Source organism: Phyllopteryx taeniolatus, chromosome 14 (genome assembly GCF_024500385.1).
Source record: "Phyllopteryx taeniolatus isolate TA_2022b chromosome 14, UOR_Ptae_1.2, whole genome shotgun sequence".
In the NCBI taxonomy this organism is placed as follows: domain Eukaryota; kingdom Metazoa; phylum Chordata; class Actinopteri; order Syngnathiformes; family Syngnathidae; genus Phyllopteryx; species Phyllopteryx taeniolatus.
In genome coordinates, this window is record NC_084515.1 from 4,894,056 (window position 1) to 4,914,926 (window position 20,871).

The 20,871-nt window shown below is 42.0% G+C and overlaps 2 protein-coding genes across 5 annotated transcripts in view; both read left to right on the top strand.

Moving 5' to 3' along the window:
- wls (Wnt ligand secretion mediator) overlaps positions 1 to 1,234 on the top strand; it is a 31,061-nt gene extending 29,827 nt beyond the window's left edge. For all 4 annotated transcript variants that reach the window (XR_009791959.1, XM_061798701.1, XM_061798702.1 and 1 more), the window contains one exon: positions 311 to 1,234. Coding sequence is in view for 3 of the 4 variants with exons in the window: in XM_061798701.1 (XP_061654685.1) it covers positions 311 to 420 (110 nt within the window). In the remaining variant the exon portion in view is untranslated. The remainder of the gene's footprint in view (positions 1 to 310) is intronic.
- Positions 1,235 to 4,767: 3,533 nt separating this feature from the next.
- gng12a (guanine nucleotide binding protein (G protein), gamma 12a) overlaps positions 4,768 to 20,871 on the top strand; it is a 59,672-nt gene continuing 43,568 nt past the window's right edge. The window contains exon 1 of the mRNA XM_061797560.1: positions 4,768 to 5,182. The gene's annotated coding sequence lies outside the window, so the exon portion shown is untranslated. The remainder of the gene's footprint in view (positions 5,183 to 20,871) is intronic.

The window sequence follows — 20,871 nt, forward strand, 5'->3', positions numbered from 1 at the left end:
GTTTGCATAAAATGTATGGACTTAAGCAAAGCAATCGGGTTGCTTTAAATACACAATCTGTAATTCTCTTTGTGTAGTTTGAACGTAAACTTCAATTGGTAGTTACAATAAACCGCTTGAAACTTCTTTTTTTAAGAATTGTTCACTTTGCCAAACTGTTGTTTGTTGTAAAGTAAGTAGAGTTCACTGCCACTCATATCTCGAATTTTTGCTCGCAAGTCAAAGCAGAAATGGCCCGGATGGCTCACCTCGAATAACTCATAAGTCTGGTCACTCGTATCTCAAGGCACCACTTTATCCGTTTGTGCAGGAGATGCTGCGGCAAACAGCGGGGAGGACATCCAACTGACTACAACCATCACTCATGTCGACGGTCCCACTGAGATCTACAAGATGACTGGAAAAGAGGCACAAGAGTAGACCCCGCACTGTTATTGACACATGCCCTTTATTACCTACTGTTCCAAATACCCCCTTTCCCAATTCCATTCTGTACATAAGTTACAAGCATTTCTCTTTATACTGTATACTGCCAGTCTGATAGAGCAGTGGCAGTCCGCCTTTGCATGAACCTTCCAACCTCCAGCTGCGGTTTCTTTCAAACCATCGCCAATACTTGCAAAAAGTTAAGGATACTAACTTTTTGTAAGTAGTGTATTTCACACCAATGTCTCTGTTGTTTTCCCAAAATTCTGAATACTCTAGTCATTTTAATTTCATGATGGATACATTTCATACGTTTTTTGTACAATTGTTTTTAAATGTTGCACAACACTTTTGACACCAAGTCGGGTACTTGAAAGCTGTTTCACAGACAAATGTATTAGTTCAAAATGTTACATTTATCCTGTTTGGCACTACAGTTTAACTGTTTAAGACCTGAGCTTTTGATGGGAAAGGACAGCGTGATTTTTTTTTTCTGAATGCCTTGCTGTCATTAGGTTTAATTTTCTATCCTGTAATATTCATAGTGAAGGAAATAGAACCTGTCACTAATCTCTTCCATAGAAAGTACACGTGACACACAATTATGTGATTTTAAAAAAAACAACAAAAAAAGTGTTTAATCATTGGGGTAATGTACAGACCACATAGCCTATTTTTGTTTTTCTGACTTCAAAACAATGTATCAAGCTCTGCCATTTTAAGAGTGTAGAAGTTGCCAGTAGTCTATTAAATGTAATGTTTTTCCTCTTTGCTTTTTATTGTAATTTAAATAAAGTACTTAACTATTTGTAGACTTGTCCATTTTCTTAAGTGCTTGTTTTCATCATGCTGACTGGCAGGTGAGCTGGATCCTATCCCAGCTGACATTTGACGAGAGGTAGGGTACACCCTGGACTGGTTGCCAGTGAACCACAGGGCACGTATAAACAAATGACCATTCGCACCTTCAATTCAGCTAAAAAGCATGTTTTTTGTATGTGGGAGGAAGCTGTAAAACTCACTCAAGCACGAGGAGAGCATGCAAACTCCACAGAGGCAGGGTGGAACCAAGATTTCAAACTGAAACTCAGAGCTGAGCTAGATTTGCTAACCACTGGGCCATCATGCAGTTTTTTTTTTTTTGCATTCATGTTTATCTGTCTTGTTGGTTTTACGTTCAAGTTCGATAAATCGAGGAGAAAAATGTTCAATGGTGGTCTGGCAACAGAAATGCTGAAATACTTCTGGATTTGCGCTGCTATTAAGCTACAAGTGTAAATGGAGAGCGCCACCACGAGTCTCATAGCAGAACTTTCATTGCTTGGCATCTGTAAAGGTAACTTGTGGAACAGGAAGTGGTGACCCACTGAATAAAACATGCTGAAATGGCTAGTCTGAATCTATCCATTCATCCATTTTCGGAGATGCTTCTCCTCACTAGGGTCGCGGGCGTGCTGGAGCCTATCCCAGCTATCATCTGGCAGGAGGCGGGGTACACCCTGAACTGGTTGCCAGCCAATCGCAGGGCACATGCAAAGAAACAACCAGTCGCACTCACATTCACACCTACGGGCAATTTAGAGTTTTCAATTAACGTGCATGTTTATGGAATGCGGGAGGAAACCGGAGTGCCCGGAGAAAACCCACACAGGCACGGGGAGAACATGCAAACTCCACACAGGCGGGGCCGGGGATTGAACCCCGCTCCTCAGAACTGTGAGGCTGACGCTCTAACCAGTCCGCCTCCGTGCCTAATCTGGATCTATTTACATGTAAATACTTGGATGAATTTATCAGCCATAAAATTGTAGTACATACATTAAATTTCAAGTTTGTTTTTTATCATGCAAAATCACACTGAGTCATTCCAAAGCACTTAACATTAAAAACAAGTAAACACAGACAGAACAACGGTACACGAATGAAATATTTTGAGCAATCATCACACGAAAAAAAATAAAATCTTTTGATGCCAGTGAGTATTCTGGCAGCACTATTTTGTACAAATTGTAGGTTTTTTTGTGGTCTATAGGGGTAAACTGGAAAGATGGACATTGCAGTCGTACAGTCTAGAAGAAACAAATGCATGGACTAGGGTTTTGAAATCTGGGGTTGTTATTATTGAGCAAATCTTGGAGATGTTACGTAGGTGAGAGAAAGCTGTTTTGGAAATGTCTTGAATGTGAGCAGTAAAGGAGAGACTGTAGCACTTGGGGTAATTGTACAGTTATTGAGGTTGAGATCTGCATGAAGGAGTTTGTTTTTGGCCCCAATTTCCAGCACAGCACATTGATTTGTGAGTGGTCATTGGGAGTGAGAGGGATATAGATTTGAGTGTCTTCTACATAACAGTGAAATTGTATAGCATAGTGACGGAGGATGGATCCTAGAGGAAGAATATATAGAGAGAGAAAGGTAGAGGGCCAAATATTGAACCTTGTGCCACAGTTTACTGTACAGCTATCACAGCAAGAGCGTCTATGAGAGACACACGTTCTCTTTGATAGGTAGGAGGTGAACCAGGAAACTGCAGAATTGCTAATATGGAGAAGGGTTGATAGACGAAAGACGAGACGAGAGCGCTATTGACGATGTTGAGAGGATGGGTGCAGGGTGTTGGGAATAGTTCCTTGATAAATTTAGCGTGGATATTTGGTGGAGAGTATTAGATTAAATTGTGAGAATGAGGGGTGGGTGGTGGTCTCAATGTTGTGTTGGTGACCAATTGGGGGTACAGCAGCCTTCTTTGTTACGGATATGATTATTTAATTCCTCATAGAGTCAATTTTGTTGATAAAGTGTAGAAATTGAGGGGCAGTAAAAGGGGTATTTGTTATACAAGCGGGTTTGATACATAGTGTCAAAAGGGAACCGAGGATTTTTATCGCTGTTGATGAGAGTTGAATAATAGGAGGTTCTGGCCTTAGAGAGCATCGCTCAGGTTGCTGTGCCACTCTGCATGTGCCGCATCAGATTCGGTGGTCCGCCGTCTGCATTCTAACCTTCTACACAACAATTTTTGAGGGCGGGTTTCGGTGGTGTACCAGGGCGTACAACAAAAGTACACTTTTTTTCTTTGTTAATATATACTATTAGCCGACGTTTTTTTAATTGTTTAAATATTTTTGGGCTGAAACACTATCAGAGGCACTGACCTACATTTACAACCTAAATTCTCTTATTTGTTCCATGAAATTATATTAATTTGTTCCCAAGAGTCTATTCTCTTTATTTGATTGCATTTCACTTCGCTGTACTGCTTCCAGTACTTGTATGTAGATGTGAGATGATATATTTTGTCCAATCACATTTCCACCTCTATATCTTGCCATGTCAATCTAATTTGTCTAGAGCTTTGAGAAGCAGCTATGCTGGCTCAACTCCAACTATATTAGCAATATGACGATTTCTTTAACTATGAGATTTCACATTCGTCCCCCTGTGCCAGAATGCTGGCCCTCAATGACATCATCAGTTTTCCGTCCTCTGACTGGTTGGTCAAAGCAAAACTTGTTCCAGCCAAATTCGACTAGCAGAACATTTCTGCCATCTATACACATTAAAAATAATCAGCATTTTTGGTGAGTATGATGTGTCTTACTTAAACGTGTTATGTTTTTGTCATGTTATTAGATAAATATTGATTCTGAACTGTTCCGGACAATGTCTCCGGCAGAGTTCCAGGCTGTTATATTTCTTTTTCACAGGCATTTTTGGCGGCCGATGCTCAAGCTGAGAAAAGGGCACACATCACCACAATTATTCATACGATTAAGAAAAAACATTGGTATGTATTTAACTTATGTTTATTTCTGTCAACAAAATCAACACAGTCAATAATACAACTCTTAACAAAGGAGGTGAAGGTAGGCTACAGTGGATATAAAAAGTCAACACACCCTTGTTCAATTGACAGGTTTTTTTTTTTTAGGGAGAATGAGGGGGCCTGGGGACAAGACGGGAACATATGCATATTTCAAAACAGTTTGATTAAAATTTATGACAGCGGGGATTTCTATTTTAAAAAATATTGATGAATGAAGAAAAAAAAGCTGTGCTGGAGCAAGAAGGGCACTTTTTTGTCAAGGGCAAAGGGGCAGGTGCTAGAGCACCACCTAATGGCTATGTCCGCGCGTGCCTGGGTTTTTGCACATGATTTCTATCATTTCGACGCGATAGCGGTATATATCAAGAGGCGGATCCCCACCGAAGGCCCAGCTACCAAACGCGCGGAACCTCGAAACTAAAAGCACATCTTATTTTGAAACTCTGACCGGAAAGCTGAGTATCTGCCAAGCGCTAACTTGACGCAAGCGAACATCCGCCGGAGTCTCGTGGATTGGACCGCCTCTCTCCTCCCGTCAAAATTCGGGTGTTGTCGTCTCGAAGCGCCCTGTCGGAGGAGGAAAAGGAACGGCGACGGGAACTCGCACTGGCTAGCGTTTTGACAACAAGGGGGCAAAAAAGGGAGAAAAAAAAGTCAAAGATAATTCAATATTAATAGTAAACGTCAGCGGAAAGTGAAAGCGGCGCGACTCTGCAGCCTTGAAGTGGGCGGACTGTGTGTTTTTTGTCCTTTTTTTCCAGCTGGCTGTCCACTGTGTGTTGTAAACACGTTAAGTGTACACTTCAGTAGTTGTGACATTGTGCTACAGAGCTGAGGGAAAGGTCTCCTCCCAGCGTGTGTTGACGGATACACCTCGACCCAGTGCAGAGACACGGAAAGACCTGAGCGTACGTTAACCACCTCGGCCAGGTAAGACGCTGTCCTGGCCATACATTTCAACATGATCGCCTTCTTCCAGTTGTTTCGTGTGGCAAGCTCATTGCAACCCCACAGCTCTTTTCTAGACCCGAATCTCGTAAAACCGACTATAGAAATGTGACTTTTTATGGGCGCATTCAACAGGTGAGTGATGGAGGCTAAAGGCTGTGCTGGGGCCTTGGGAGGACAAGATTCCCCGCAGGCTTCCACTGTTTGTATCTTTTGGAAAGTAAATCTATTTTCCCACGAGTCTTTTGCACATTCAGTGGAATCTTGACTTACTTACTTTCACTCATCTCTCCAATTAATATTGCCGAGGAAATGAATTAATTGCATTAATCTGTTCCAGCCTCCCTAAAACCACCTCAGTTGTTTTATTACACGTTTTTAATAAAAGAAAAGTAACACTGAAATGGACACAAACCCTAATAGAACAAAATAAATGAGAATGTAAAGAAATAAACTCTTTCTAAACTGTAATTACTGAACTGCACTGCAGTATCTGTGTTGGATGTTTGATTTTTTAAGGGGTGTGGCCTAGTGAGTGACGTCAGGAGCTAGCGTCTGTTATTCTGCGTGTGAGCGTTTGGGTGTGAGTTGTGGTCTACAGCAGCACCATCTGATTGTTCTCATTTTGTATTTATGTTTGACTCTTTGTCCCCTTCACCAAACGTCTGAAAGTGCATCAGGGACTGTGGCTCTCGTTGCCCACGTCACATATGCTCATAATGTGGTTTTGTCATAACTTAAATTTTGGCTTGCAACACAAAGCAAAAATACAGCCGAACGAAGGCTCTTAATTCAAAATCTCGTAAATTTGGCCACTCATAATTGAAAGTGGCGCTTTTTGGAAAGCACTCTTCCTTTACGTTCAGTGTGAAGCCGTTTGATTTCAAACTTGGTGTCACGGAGGACGCGGAGGCCCCACACAGGGAAGTGAGCAGATGCTTGTCCAATTTCACTTAACTGGTCCTAAAATTACTATTTATTGATGACCAATAATGTATCTTGGTTCATCTATGAATGCCTGCGACGTATAGTGACAGGCAGAACAATTAAATGCTCTTCCTTTAGAAGGTACATAATTGACTCGTCGAGCCACTTTTTGTGCCGTTTCTGTTTAGTGGTGATATTTTTCTGATGTAAACTACTTGCAAAAAGTTAGGGATATTGGACATTCAGATTAAATTTCAGGTTGAACCTAAAATTGTATATATGCCCTGATGTTCAATGCTTCAGTAATTTGCGATTCACAACAGGTGTGTGTATTTTTTATTTCCAAATACATCCACTTCTATGCCTTTCTGTGACTCTTACAGTCTCTCTGTATCTCTTTTGGAACCTGTTTATGACACTCTGTGACACACCAAGCTCAGTGGCCACCTCCCTCTGAGAACATCCCGTTTTAAGTATCGCTCATCAATTTTTAGGCATCATCTTGGTCACAGGATGTCAAAATGTGAACAGCATGAGGAAGAAGACTGTTTAAGTAGCAACCCTAATTGAACCAGGAAATGTATAGGGCCATTGATGGATCAAACACACGTTGTGAATTTTGCCACTCAGCTCCTGTTCCTATTCAGTACTGAAACACTGAACAGTTGGGCATGTGTATTCACAAGTTAACAGACAATCATATTAAGGTCAACTGTAAAGGTTATGGTGCATTTTAGTTCCATCCTGAAGTTTCACTCCGACATGCCTAAATTTTTGTAAGAAATGTAAATATGCCTTGGCTCAATAAAGGTTTGAAATCACAGCATTATGAGGACAAAACACAGACAGACAATTGATAAGGCAGACTCATTATTACCCCATTCACCGCCATCAAAGCCTTTGCTCACACAAGGGCCAGCAGCGGGAGTGTACTGGATGCTGAGGATGTCTCTCGCTCACACACTCACTTCCTGTCTCCATGCTGGCACGCACACATTGTTGTTATGAATTACAGCGTTACGACACACAGGCATGAGAAGATGAAGGCTTGGAGTAGAATGAAGGGAGGTAAACACACACACATAAACATGCAGGTTTTAGCCAGGCAAGCAGCAGTAACACGCTGTGTCAATTTTAGTTGTACAGTGAACCCTCGTTTATCGCGGGGGTATGTTCTAGACCACCCGCAATAGGTGAAAATCTGTGATATAGAGAAACCATATAAATTAAAAAAACATTTAAAGACACTGTTAAGTGAATTCAGAAATGTGTTTCTAAATATGATACAGGTGTTTGAATATAATTGCTGAAAATGTCCAAAGACTGAGAACTACTGTATGTAGTAGTACTCAGTTGTGGAGCTATAGCATTAAATGAGACATTTCAGTCTTCCTGATTTTTTTAGGCGTGGCTAAAACGGTACTTAGTGGCACACTTTGCAGTCTGAAATGATTACCCCCTGCCCCACAATAGAAGAACTTGAGCACCTTTGTTCATGTCAGCGGATTTCCGCCGCTGTGATGTGCTGTTAGCTATGCCTTCACCCCGAGAATACATCTTTCCTTCGGATATTCCGCTGGCATGTCCACTCTAGAGTGCTTTGTTGTCGGCTGTGAGTGCATGCACGCCATACAGAGAAGGGTGGAAGTGCTAGGAGGGGGGAATTATTATTTGACAGTCAGCGTGTGGACCAGGTCCTGGCCGCTTAAGATCGCCTCGGTGTTGGCTGTGAGTGTGTGCACGTCACCCAGACAATGACTGAAGAGTGAGGAGAGGGGACTTAAAAAACAAAAACAAAAGAACATCAGACTTGACAGCCAGCATGTGGCTGTGGCTGTAGATGTTGGTGCTGCTTTAGAGTGCCCCGTTGTTGTGGTGTGGAAAAACCCAGACGACCTGGTAGGATAAATTCCAGCCACCGGAGGCTTTCGAGTAAATACTGTATATTTTCGCAGCTCAAACATGTAGTTATGTGGAGACATAAGAAAGATGCTAGACAAATAAGCATACATTTTTCCAGGTCATAGAAGTGATGCTTGATTGACAGTTGAGCGCGGCATGATTTCAGCACATTGAGCGGGAAAGTCTGCAGTGTTGGAGAGCCGTGAGAATGACTTGAATTATTATTATTTTTTTCACGATTTTGAAGCTTCATTTTAGATACTTGATTTTTTTTTTTAAATCATTCAAATTTGGCAGCGTTTGTTCACCTGAATCTTTTCTCTGTGGTGTTTCAAATTTAGAAGAGATTTATTCTCATTTTATAGGGACTTTAAACATTGTATATTTAAACACAAAAATGTTCAACCAAACTGTATAATTTGCCGACTAACTACCGTGCCGACTGGTTAGAGCGTCTGCCTCACAGTTCTGAGGACCTGGGTACAATCCCCGGCCCCACCTGTGGGGAGTTTGCATGTTCTCCCCGTGCCTGCGTGGGTTTTCTCCGGGCACTCCGGTTTCCTCCCACATCCCAAAAACATGCACGTTAATTGAAAACTCTAATTTGCCCGTAGGTGTGAATGTGAGTGCAAATGGTTGTTTGTTTGTATGTGCCCTGCGATTGGCTGGCAACCAGTTCGGGGTGTACCCCGCCTCCTGCCCGATGATAGCTGGGATAGGCTCCAGCACGACCGCGACCCTAGTGAGGAGAAGCGGCTCAGAAAATGGATGGATGAAAAGTAGACTAGCCTAATGCTAATGTATACATCATGCGAAACTCTGTGAATGGGCTACTGGAAATTAGCATAGATGTTACGGTAATTATAAACCTTGAAATAGCTGCTACTTTCACACACATGGAACAGCAACACATAAAAGAAGAGCATACAGTACTCACAGGCATATATTCTCTGCTCTGCGGGTCCTTTACTTGGAGGCGCATAACTCCAAATTCGGAATTAAGGAAGAATTATAAAAATGTTTTAATGAAGTGTTTGAAGGGGATTGGCTATATATGGTAAAAACCCATTTAAAAAATCTTGAAAATCTGTGATACAGCGGGTGAAACACTGTAACTTGATATGAACAGCCCTTTTGTTTGATGTCATCAGGTTCTGGTCACGGGGTTGCCTGGTGCCTGGACTTTTGAACAAATGCTTGTCTCTGTAGTCACAAAAACGAAACAAAAAAAGTCGACATTCACGAGGGTGTTATTTTTGTCCCGTCGTTTTGAACAGCAACTTCTTGTTGCTCTCGGTAAAAACGTGGCCTTTGACCCTGAAAGACCAGTTTCTGCCCTCATTAGCTCTCTTGTCAGCTTTGTTGGGATGGCTTGCATCTGAATAGGTTCGCTCCTCCCTGGCAGGGTTTTAGGTGACGTGGGATGCATGTAAATTGATTAGTAACACAAAGACGGGTGGTCAAGATGGCAGCAACGATTTGCTTCTTTGGTGGATTAGTTTAAAAGGAAAGGGTTGTATGGCGTTCTACCTGGGCCTTCAGTTTGAATTTCTAACAGATTATTTTTTCTTACTTTAATAAAACTAAAAAATACCAAAAATTCAAAATTCAGTGTCAAAAATGTTGCGTAGCAGTATCATGTGACCAATCAAGCGCAACATTATTGGCCGGACGTTGGATGACTTGAGAAAGTTTTGATTGCTTTTCCCAGCCTCTCCCTGGTTAACTTGTAGGGATTGAAGGATTTCAGATTTTTTTGTAGTCCGCTATAATGTGAGGCAAGTTGAGTTGAAGTCGAATAATTGATATTTTTCAGAACAGTACAGCAGTCCCCAACCTTTTTTTGCGCTATGGACTGGTTTCATGTTCTGACATACTGTATTTATTCGGACAGGCATAGAAAAAAACAACAACAAATGATTAAAAATACAACTCACCATTATGCTAAATGTAGTTGTTGTAATTAGCAGCATGTTTCTCTTCAATGAGCCAGCTGGTTTCATGTTGTGTTCCATACTTCATAGCTTGTTATATGACAGCACATTGTAGCCAGGCTCCTAAAAATTAAGCATTTCTCTTTTTCATGTTTTCCTATATCACTTGTGCTTTTATTACATTTGAGGAGGGACTTGCATTTCGCTGATGTTGGGCAGAATCCTTGCATCTCCAAAACCATCACTTTTCAGCAACATGTTTGTTACCACGTTAACATTGCATCACCAAAGAGAGCTAGCCATTTTGAACATTTTTGATTGGTCAGTAATTTCTAAAGACAACAAACCCATGTGGGGCCTGATGTTGAAGTTAGTGAAAAAAGTTGACCAAATTTGGACATAGGAGGTTTCTGCCTGACAGTGACGATATTTTTCAAATGACTATGTGTCTTTTGTGGTAAAATTGTTCCACATACAAAGTAGCATGCCATAGTCTGGTTGTAATGCGACAAGTGTTACTTATGTCGTAAAGCGACACAAAAGTCATGATATTGTTGTGTGTTTTATTATACAACTTCCACGATGACCAAAGTTCTTGTTAGCACACAGTTGTTGTTCGTGCATTATTTGACATCAATTTTTGGCAATGGAGATGGAGCTGGACTTCATGCTGCTGCCCTGTCCCTGTCCCATCGTCCCCCTGGTATGAGTAATTTTAGACTAGTGGCAACCGGAATAGCAGAGGTTTGCGAGGCTAGCCGCTCTTCTCATCTACCGATAGCTTATTCTCGTACTTTCAGACCCACGCAGATGACTGTGCTGCCTTGTTAGCCGGACATTTTGCCGCTTCACAAAAAGCGTTGCTGACAGTAGACTGGTGAGCCGAAAGTCCTCTCTAAATTAACCAATTTGAAGACGAGGTTCCAAAAACCTGCTTAGCGATTAGTCGACTTCAAGCTTTAACGTCTAGAGTAGTAAAGCTTTAGACGTCAATGTAGAGTAGTAAAGTTGACTAGTCGAGTAATCGGTCCAGCCCAGTTACCCCGATATGATATTTTGATGCTTGATTTTTGACACTGAATTTTCCACTGAATTTTTGACACAAAATGTTTTGACACTGAATTTTACTCAGAATTTTTGTCACTGAATTTTAGAAATTTCATATTAAAAAAATACAGTGTCAGAAATTCAAAGTCAGATGTCACAGATACTCTTCCATAACATTGGGAAGTCCCCTGTCCAGCTTTTTGAGGAGGGGATCAATTCGATCCATCTCAGTTTAGCTTGTCGAACAATGGCCAAACTGTTTCGGATCACGTGGGAAGTAGCACACACGGCCGTAAGCAATGCTTTAATATGTTACTGGCTAACAGGCTCTTCTGGAAGTAGTGAGCATTGCATTTTCTCTCACGCAGAATGCTGCCCGACCCGATTGGCAGCTCTCTTTGTGAGTCTCTGACAGACAGGCGTAAAAGACCAACACTTGGAATACGAACAGTACAGCGGAACCTCTAAAGTGGAACACGGTCCATTGCGCGACACTGGTTTACCTCTATTCTTTTGTTACAGTTTTCAAAACAAAATGTCCCTATTGAGATCAAATATATTATCTACAGTAACTCAGTAGAAGTGTAGTACAAACAGAAGTTAACCATTCTGATATAAACATTAGGCACTCTTTCTACTCTTGATTACACTGATAAACATATACTGGCCCCCTGTTGCTCCTTTGGCCTGCTTCCTCCTCTTCTCTCCGTTACTTGCGTCCCGCAGCGGTCGCCTCGTCCTGCGGGGGAGCCGGGCGGTCTCCTGCGTGCTGTGGGGCCTGGTGTGGGGTTCTTGTCCCTGCCTGGCTTTGCGGGGGGTCCACCTCCACCTCCCACACTCAGGGGCGGGTAGTGGGTCCGTGCGCCCTGCCCCTCCACCCTGCCTGCCCACCTGGATTTTAAATGCATCACACACACTCCCCATGTTTTGATGCACCACATACACCCATCTCTGGGGGAAGTGGGTGGGGGCGGGTTGGCTGTTAGGCAGTAGTGCCTGACCCCCCCCACACACTGATACACGGGGTAGGGCCAATGACTGCCAGTCGGGGGACCTGGCAGTCATAGTAACGGGGAGGGGGGGTGGTTCTCACTTAGTTGCATGGCGGTGCTCCTGAGGCTGGGCCCCCCCGGGCTGGATGACTGCTTGGTGTTGGGGCTGACCTCTCATGGCCCGCGGCTGCTCCTTGGCCCCCCCCGCCCCTTATCGTTCCCTTGTCGGGTGCCCCTATCCGCCCTCCTTTCCAACAAACAAGAGACACTCTCCCACCCTCGTGCTGGGCGGGGACTGGCTGCATCGCGGGCCCTGTTGGTTGGGGGGGGGGCGTCTGGCTCTTCTGGGGGTGGAGGGGCAGGTGTGGTGGCATGGCGTGTGGGGCGTCCGGTGGGGTTGGGGGTTTTGGCTGGGGGGGTGGCATTGGGTCCCTGCGGCCCCCACTGGGTGGCCAGTTGTCGTGGCGCCTCGGTGGGGCCGGCGGGTCCCTCGGTGTGGGACGTGTCCTGTTCGCCGGCCTGATCCCGCCCCTCGATTGATTGGGTGGGGTCCTCACCCGCCGCGGTGCGGCCACAGCAATGACAGAACACTTCTGTCAGTCTTAGTGCATGTAAAACGGTGTCAATTCACTTGCATGTATCCGGAGGCAAACACTCCTCGGACTCTTTCACTGGGTGTGGGGTCACGCACTTACTGCGACAAATAACTCATGAATATGCAAATTGCTTGTGTATCCCCTCACTTATACTCTCGTCCTGTAGACTTTTATAATTTACATTAAAAAGCTTAAAAACTCCACTGTGACACAGTAGACTGCATTTATTTACTGCGTTATTTTGCTAGTTGTGGTTTGGACATTTTAAGAAACTTTTTTTTTTTTTTTTTTTAAGTAGTTACCCAGAGTTGCAGTCAGAAATACATTTTCTGGAAAATCCCAAATGTTGTAAAATTCAAGTACACTTTATAATGTTGAAATGGTCAGATTTACTGTAAATAAATTGGAACTTCTCCCTACTCCTTTTTGGGAGGGCAGCACACACTGCTACTGTATGGGATATTTACTGTATATTGTAGGTTTTTTGTTTTGTTTTTTTCTGTACTGAATGTTAGAAATTAAATACTCAAGTAAAAAAACCTTATAATTAAAAAAAAATCACCGTTGGGCAGATAATGGAAAGCTACATCTCTCATGTTTTAGTTACTAAAATAATCTCAAAATGCTTCAATTTTTACTATTTCAATTTCTTTTCCCATTTGTCATTTCTCTTCTCTTATTACTGGACTGTGGCTATGTTCATAATAAACCGAACAGCACAAATTTATTTGGGGTTAATGAGAGGCATTTTCAATGGTGACAGGTGTGCGCTGACTTCCATTTATCATGAGTCTGAATGTGATTGATTTTCTATGAACATAGACACATCCCCGGTCATCAAATGGTGTGCACACTTTTGCAACCACATTATCACAGTCGTTTACTGTGTGAATGCATTCACACATATGTTATTCTACCTTTATTTTTATCTTTATTGTGTGAATGCTCAAGCATGACGGGCTTCTCCTTCGCCATTTTACATCCGATTCACTCCGTTTCAACTTCGACTTGTTCAAAAAAATTCACGCGACGCGTGCTATTACTCATCTAAGCCGCAACATTTTCAGATTACCCACAATTCCACATTTTACACCCAAAAAATTCCCATTCATTCCCAATGACACTTTCAACAAAATACTTTCACATCATTCTTTTTCACTTTTAAAACATTCAGCTCATTCAGAACTTCTTCAACACACATTCCCGTATTCCCCATATTCCCCACATTCCACATTCCACCCACATTTTACTATTTTAACACCCAAATCCTTCCCCATTCCACTCTATTCTGCCTTGTTCCCCCCTTGCTTCCACATTTCTTCACCAATTCAAACCATTCCACTTACTACATGTTTTCCACATTCCCCATATTGCCCACATTCCCACACTACCCACATTCTACACTGTGCATCACTGAAATACCCGCATTTTTGCCACAATAAGACAAATTCTAAATTTGTTCTTATTTCTCAACCGATTCGCACCGTTCCAACTTCTACGTGTTCAGCTCCTTCAAACCAACCTGTGAACGACTCTCCTTCCACAAATTTCACGAAATTTCAAAATAGAAGCCCGAAATTCCAAATTTTGCTACAACTTCCTTATTTCTCAACGGATTGGCATCGTTCCTACTTCTACGTGTTCAGTTCATTCAAGTGCATGATTTAAATCAGCATTGGAGCATTCACACATTTTGTGTGTTTGTTTGTTGTTGTTAACTGTGTAATGTGTTGAACATTGCTTCTGAATGTTTGTCTGGTTTTAGTTTTTACGATAGAATCCTATTTAGCTCCCCAGGAGGCCGTGTTTGTTTTATTAGTGTAGCAAACAACTGGACTTGATTGTGAGTCGAGCCTTTGAATGCAGATACAGTGATAAACTGTGAGAAACCAATAACCAACCATCAGGATTTAATACTGGAATCCCTGTGAATTGATCCACTGTACTGAAATCTTAATAAGGACATGTATGTACATTATTTGTGTTACTAGTCACAAGCTTTAGCTTCCAGTGGTTGGCTTTTGCTTGAATTCCTCCGTAGCTAGGAGCAGATGTACTTAGAGGAGTGGTGGTGAATAGTGATACAGTCACACCCTACTGTTGGTTTGGCAACGGAACACATGCGTTCACGGAATACCAAGCTTTACTGGAAGTCTTAATTTGCCCAGAAAAGGCCAACTCACTGACATATGCACACGAAAACTCCAAATATTTAGTTTTATTTTGCCGCTTATATCTGAATTTAATGTTCGAAGCACAAACAGCATTGAATGATTGTTGAGGAAACTTTTATACAGGAAGTCACGTGTTTGTAGCATTCACTCCCTAATCAGGTTGACATCAACCTCAGATTTATAGTCAGCAAGCCAGTCAGGAAGTGTTGCCATAGCAACTCTCTCAAATGGGTGAGAAAAGAAAGAACAACCCATTGCTGTTTTCATTTCTCACTGTAATTCCTGGGAGTTAGAGTATGAGGTAGAGTTTTTTTCACCATCTGTGAAAGAAACAGCGATGTGACATATGGCCTGTACTGTATATGCGCTGCCTTGATAAATGATGGCGTGCATTATGGTGTATGGGGTGAATGACACAGTGCATGTTAGACCAGGGCTGGGAAAAGGCCAGATTTTAGTTTTCAAATGCACAGATACTGTAGGCCATGTAATTCCTGGATGAGTTAAAGAAGGTTAAAATATGTGTGTAAGCTGTGTAAAAGAGCAGCATTCCCTGAATATGGAATGTGATCTAATGTGTGTACAGTGGTGTCTTGACTTGCGAGTTTAATCTGTTATGTGACCACGCTTCCACTCAAAACACTCAAATCATGTTTACCCATTGAAATGAATGGTAATTCCATTAGAAAGCTAGAAAGCAAAGTTTGAGGAGTCTCTGTAGCAAAAATGCACTGTTGGTACAGTCAGTGATTGGGGCAATCGATCATTGCAAACAGCCTCTCAAAATGTCCACACACTCCATTAATTTCGCCTGATTCCTGTCTTTGTGGCAATGTGCCTCTTCCTTGACAATCACGCCATGTTATTGTGGTTCAATACAAAATAATACAGTACAATATATTATATGTAGAGCCTCAAAACCAGACAGGTCACACTTTTTCCCTTGCAGCACACAGGAAGATGTGCGGTGTTGCTTGTCACTTAACCAGTAGTGGTAGCATATTTCCTACTCGTTGTGGGACACTAGTCTGCATATACAAAATTTATGAGACCCGTGCGAGTAGGGTGTGTTCTCAGTGTGAAAAACTACACCTAGCACAGTTGGATAGCTAGCAGATACGATTGCAGGGACCTGTTTTGAAATGTGCAGGTAATTTAAAAAAAATGTATTTGTATTTATTTAACCTTTATTTATAAAGGTAAGGCAATTGAGAAAAGATTCTAATTTGCAATGCTGTCCTGGCAGCAGACAGCAGAGTAAAACAAAGCGAAATATAAGAAAATTACATTGCATCATAACACACGGTTGATAAAAGGTTCAGAATAGGCTAACAACAGGTGGAGCGATCATATACTTTGTCCCTCACTAACTTTTAAATGATGATATTGGGATTAATGAGGTGAGTTTTATTATTTGTTGAGGAGTGTTCCAGTTGTTTGGGGCACATTGAAAAGATTGACTAAAAGTAGGGCAGACTTTGGGAACGAAGAGGTTGGGTATTGAAGAGGTACAGTATAAAATAAAACTGCTGAACAGAGAGTGAAGGTGGTGGTATGCAGGGTGAGCAGACAGTAAAGATAGGCTAGAGCAGGGGTCCCCAAACTTTTTCCTGTGAGGGCCACATAACTTTTCCCTTCTCTGATGGAGTGCCAGGGTCCGTTTGTAACAGAAAAAGTGTGACGATCGCAGGGGTGCCTAAACATAAACATTTATTGTTTTACAGAAAGCAACACATAACCAAATATTAATAACCCTTTCCGGGATCTACACAGAAAAAAAAGTCAGGAAATACGTACAAATGTATACTGCTGAGCTAACAGTCCACCTTTTAGCTTTGAGAGTTTGTCTGCTCGCATTTGGCTTTGCAAGCTATCATACTTGTCTTTGAATACCGCCACCGCCTCTCGACAGATGAGACAAACAGCCTTTTCTTTGTATTGAATAAATTATAATAATCGTTTGTCCACTGCAGGTTAAATACCCTGCATTCGGAATAAATTTTTCTCTTTCCTAACCTTTTTGCCATTATTCTGTTCTGTTTGATAGGGGTGAGTCTAGGATTTTTTTTCTGGGGGGGGGGTTTCAGATAGGGGCACAGACTGCAGAAGGGTGGAATAGAGTGTCACGTTCTATTCGTGTATTAGTCTTGGTCGCGTGGCCAGACTGGAAAAGAAAAAAATCATAATGCGTCTCTGGTATTGTTCAGGGGGCCGGGCCAAATGTGGAGGACTTGTGGAGGCCGTATCTGGCCCGCGGGCCGTAGTTTGGGGACCACTGGGCAAGGGTCTTAGAACCCTCTCTCACTGGCCTGCAGGCTAGTTGGCAACCTAATGAATACGTGACTTCTCCTGGAGAATAGCCATGTCACCAAGGAGTCACGTTCAAATCGAAAATGTTCGATTTCAGCGGAGACCTTTTGGAGACTCCTATATACAGTATGCTCTCTATGGAGAAAAAGCTTAATGTTTCAAAACTGTAATTGATCCTCACTAAAATTGATGTGGAAATCTCTAGGTATGCCCACTTTAACCTCTAAAAATATCAGAATGATCGCACAGATATTTTGGATTTCATGGACGTTAATCGTTTCCCTCTCCATATGCTCATTGGTCTTTGATATTGCACATACAATTAATACCTTTTATACTGTAGATATCATAGTTTTATTTAGCTTTTTATATTGATGTTATTATTTGTCACACTGCGGGCCCTTGAGTACCGTAAATTAAATCCTCTGTATGTTACGCATATTGAAGAATTGTCAATAAAAGCACCTTGACCTTGATATAGAAAAAGCTTAACGTCACTTAATGTCCAAAACTGCAATCAATCGTCGCCAAAATGAATGTGGACATCTCTACTTCTGCCCACTTCAACCTCTGAAAATATTAGAACGATCACACCAATATTTTGGATTTTATGGATGTTAAAGTAGGCGGCACGGTGGACAACTGGTTAGAGCGTCTGCCTCACAGTATGAGGTCCAGGGTTCAATCTCCGACCCCAGCCTGTGTGGAGTTTGCATGTTCTCCCCGTGCCTGCGTGGGTTTTCTCCGGGCACTCCGGTTTCCTCCCACATCCCAAAAACATCCATGGTAGGTTAATTGACAACTCTAAATTGCCCGTAGGTGTGAATGTGAGTGCGAATGGTTGTTTGTTTATATGTGCCCTGCAATTGGCTGGCAACCAGTTCAGGGTGTACCCCGCCTCCTGCCCAATGATGGCTGGGATTGGCTCCAGCACTCCCGCGACCCTTGTGAGGAGAAGCAGCTCAGAAAATGGATGGATGTTAAAGCCAGTCTTCCTGGTCCTGGAGTCGCTGCGACTGATGCGTATTGACAGTCTCTGCGACGTCTCCGCCATTGAGATAGGCCCCTTACCAATGAGGGTTTTATAGATAAACATGGAGCAGTGACTTTGCCTGTGTGAGTGATTATTGTTGTTGTTGGGTTTCATGCATCCATGAAATGACATCTCTATCATGTTGTCCTCATTAGGGTTGCAGGTGAGCTGGAGCCTATCCCAGCTGACTTTTGGGACAATATATTCGTATTAATACTTTTAGAACAGTTTGTTTTCAAACAGTAGGTTAGGTACATTAAAAAAAACAAAAACAAAAACTTTTTCCTGCAACACATTTTAATAGAATCAGTATTTCAGTACAGTGTTTTAGTTTCCTATATGTAAGTGCAGTGTTAATGTTCAAACTGCGTAATGTTACAGTGTCTTATGATAATTTTAAATATATTTCTTTAGGAATAGACCTCTGCCTCGTTTTTGATTAACATTACCTGCTACGCGCCTACTGTACTACGCTACTATCATGTTGGTGATTCTTGGTGAGCCAAGTATTTTTTTGAGGTGGTACTTGGTGAAAAAAGTTTGAGAAGCACTGTAACAGACTATATGGAGACTGGTTTTGTAACCATTATAAAACTGTGTGATTGTGAACCTGTTAGTGAAGCTAACTAAAACAAGCAAAGTGGCTAATATGTGAATGTACAGTATGTTGTGATTAAGCAAGAGTGTATGACTTATGACTTGCTTAATCCAAGTAATGACTCAACTTGCTTGAAATTTAGTAGGGTCCAGTCTTGACTTGCATGATTTTGGCCACAGTAACGTGCTTGAAAGTTAAAAGTTTAAGGCTCGGGACTTACATGTGACTTACTCTCAACTCTGTGTGAAATTAACTGCTTATTTATTATCATCAATGGAACATTATTTGCTGCGAATCCAGCAGTTAGTATCCCAATACTTGTGCTCAACTTTGTCGGTGTTCTCTTTCCTGTGGTGCTTTTTTTTTGAAGTGCTTAAATAGGTTTGTGGTGCTGCCTCATGATGTGGCCACTGTTCCCCAGTTGGCTTCACACACTATTTTCCTTTGTCTTCAAACATGAAGAGTCCATATTGTCAAAGTTGTGCTACTTTTGCTGAGTTAAATGGCCCAGTGTTGTCTCTGGCTCAGCAGAGGTTATTTTTTGGCATAAAGAACATAATGCTGTCTTTATGTTTCTCTTGATAATTGATGGTGGATATACACAGGGACAGAGTGTCCCAGGGAGAGGCCCTGGGACACTTCTGCTTGGTGAGCATGACGGTCTCAAAAGACAGCAAGAATTTACAATCTTTTGGCCTTTTCACGTTTGAAATCATTCCTTCTTCCTTGCAAATTGTCATTCCGGTATAAAATGCTTTAAAGCTATAATCCACAACAATTTTTTGTTAAAAAAAAATATATATATATTTTCACCGAAGCGACTACAGTAGATGACAGAATGCTGATGAGTTTAAAATGGCTTACTTTAACCAGAATCCCTCGCTGTAACTTGGGCAACGGGAGAAGCCCGGGGATGGTTTTGCGGCATGAATTCTCGCTGCCTTTCTAGCTAGCCGACTGGCTACCTAGCCATCTGGCTATCTGCCACACTGTGTTTAAACTTTCTTCCATTCATTCTGCCACGGTTTCTGTTCACCTCTGCGATGACTCCTTTTTAGCCTCGGTTGTGGTGCTGCCATGAATATCCGCGCAGCTCCTCGGGACGCCTCCTCTTGTGGAGATCTAGTTTTTGTGTACGTGTTTTTTTTAAACGAACTATGCGGAGATCTCTGTGGAGCTACAACTGCGTACATGCGCAGAAACTATTCGCAGTAAGTCCAAATGGTGTGGGCCATAAACAAAGTCTAAAAATCGTAATAAATATCTTCATATATTATTTTTGGAAGTAAATGTGATTTGGTAGGATCCCAGCATTTGTCAGAATAAAGTAAATAGCAGTGTTATTCTTTGAATTGTATTCTTTTTTTTGGTGATACAAATCCGAAAATTCTGATTCGACATTCGTTTTTTCCCCGGCAGACTCTAATCCAAATTAGTCTCGACCGATTCATGCTCACCCCAATAATTGCCCATATTAATAGTTCAGACCATAATTATACCACTGACTTTAATACCACAAACTATCCCAAATTATTTTCTCTTTTAAAACTCATCTTACAGCATTAACATTAGAAATAAATGGCTTACAGTTGATTTCATTTTGAAAAAAATTCCCCGGAAGTGACAGAGCAGCAAAAGCTCTCCGTAACTTCTCCTAACAACCCAGGCTTAACTCCTCAATATACGAAGCTTGTCTCTCAGTTGTGATTTATCACTCCAGTATACTTCCTTGGCACAGATGTATCTCTTATTTTTTGGTGCCATTTTGTGGCATCTTTGGGTGTTTCAGAAAGAGCATGAAAAACGTGAATGGGGGAGTAGGTAGATGGGGATACGTTCCATACAAAAGATATATATATATATATCCATCCATTTTCTGAACCGCTTCCCCTCACTAGGGTCGTGGGCGTGCTGGAGCCTATCCCAGCTATCATAGGGCAAGAGGCGGGGTACACCCTGAACTGGTTGCCAGTCAATCGCAGTGCACATACAAACAAACAACCATTCGCACTCACATTCACACCTACGGGCAATTTAGAGTCTCCAATTCATGCATGTTTTTGGGATGTGGGAGGAAACTGGAGTGCCCGGAGAAAACCCACGCAGGCACGTATCCCCACTTTTCAAACTGTTACCCAAGGATTTTACATTCTTTATG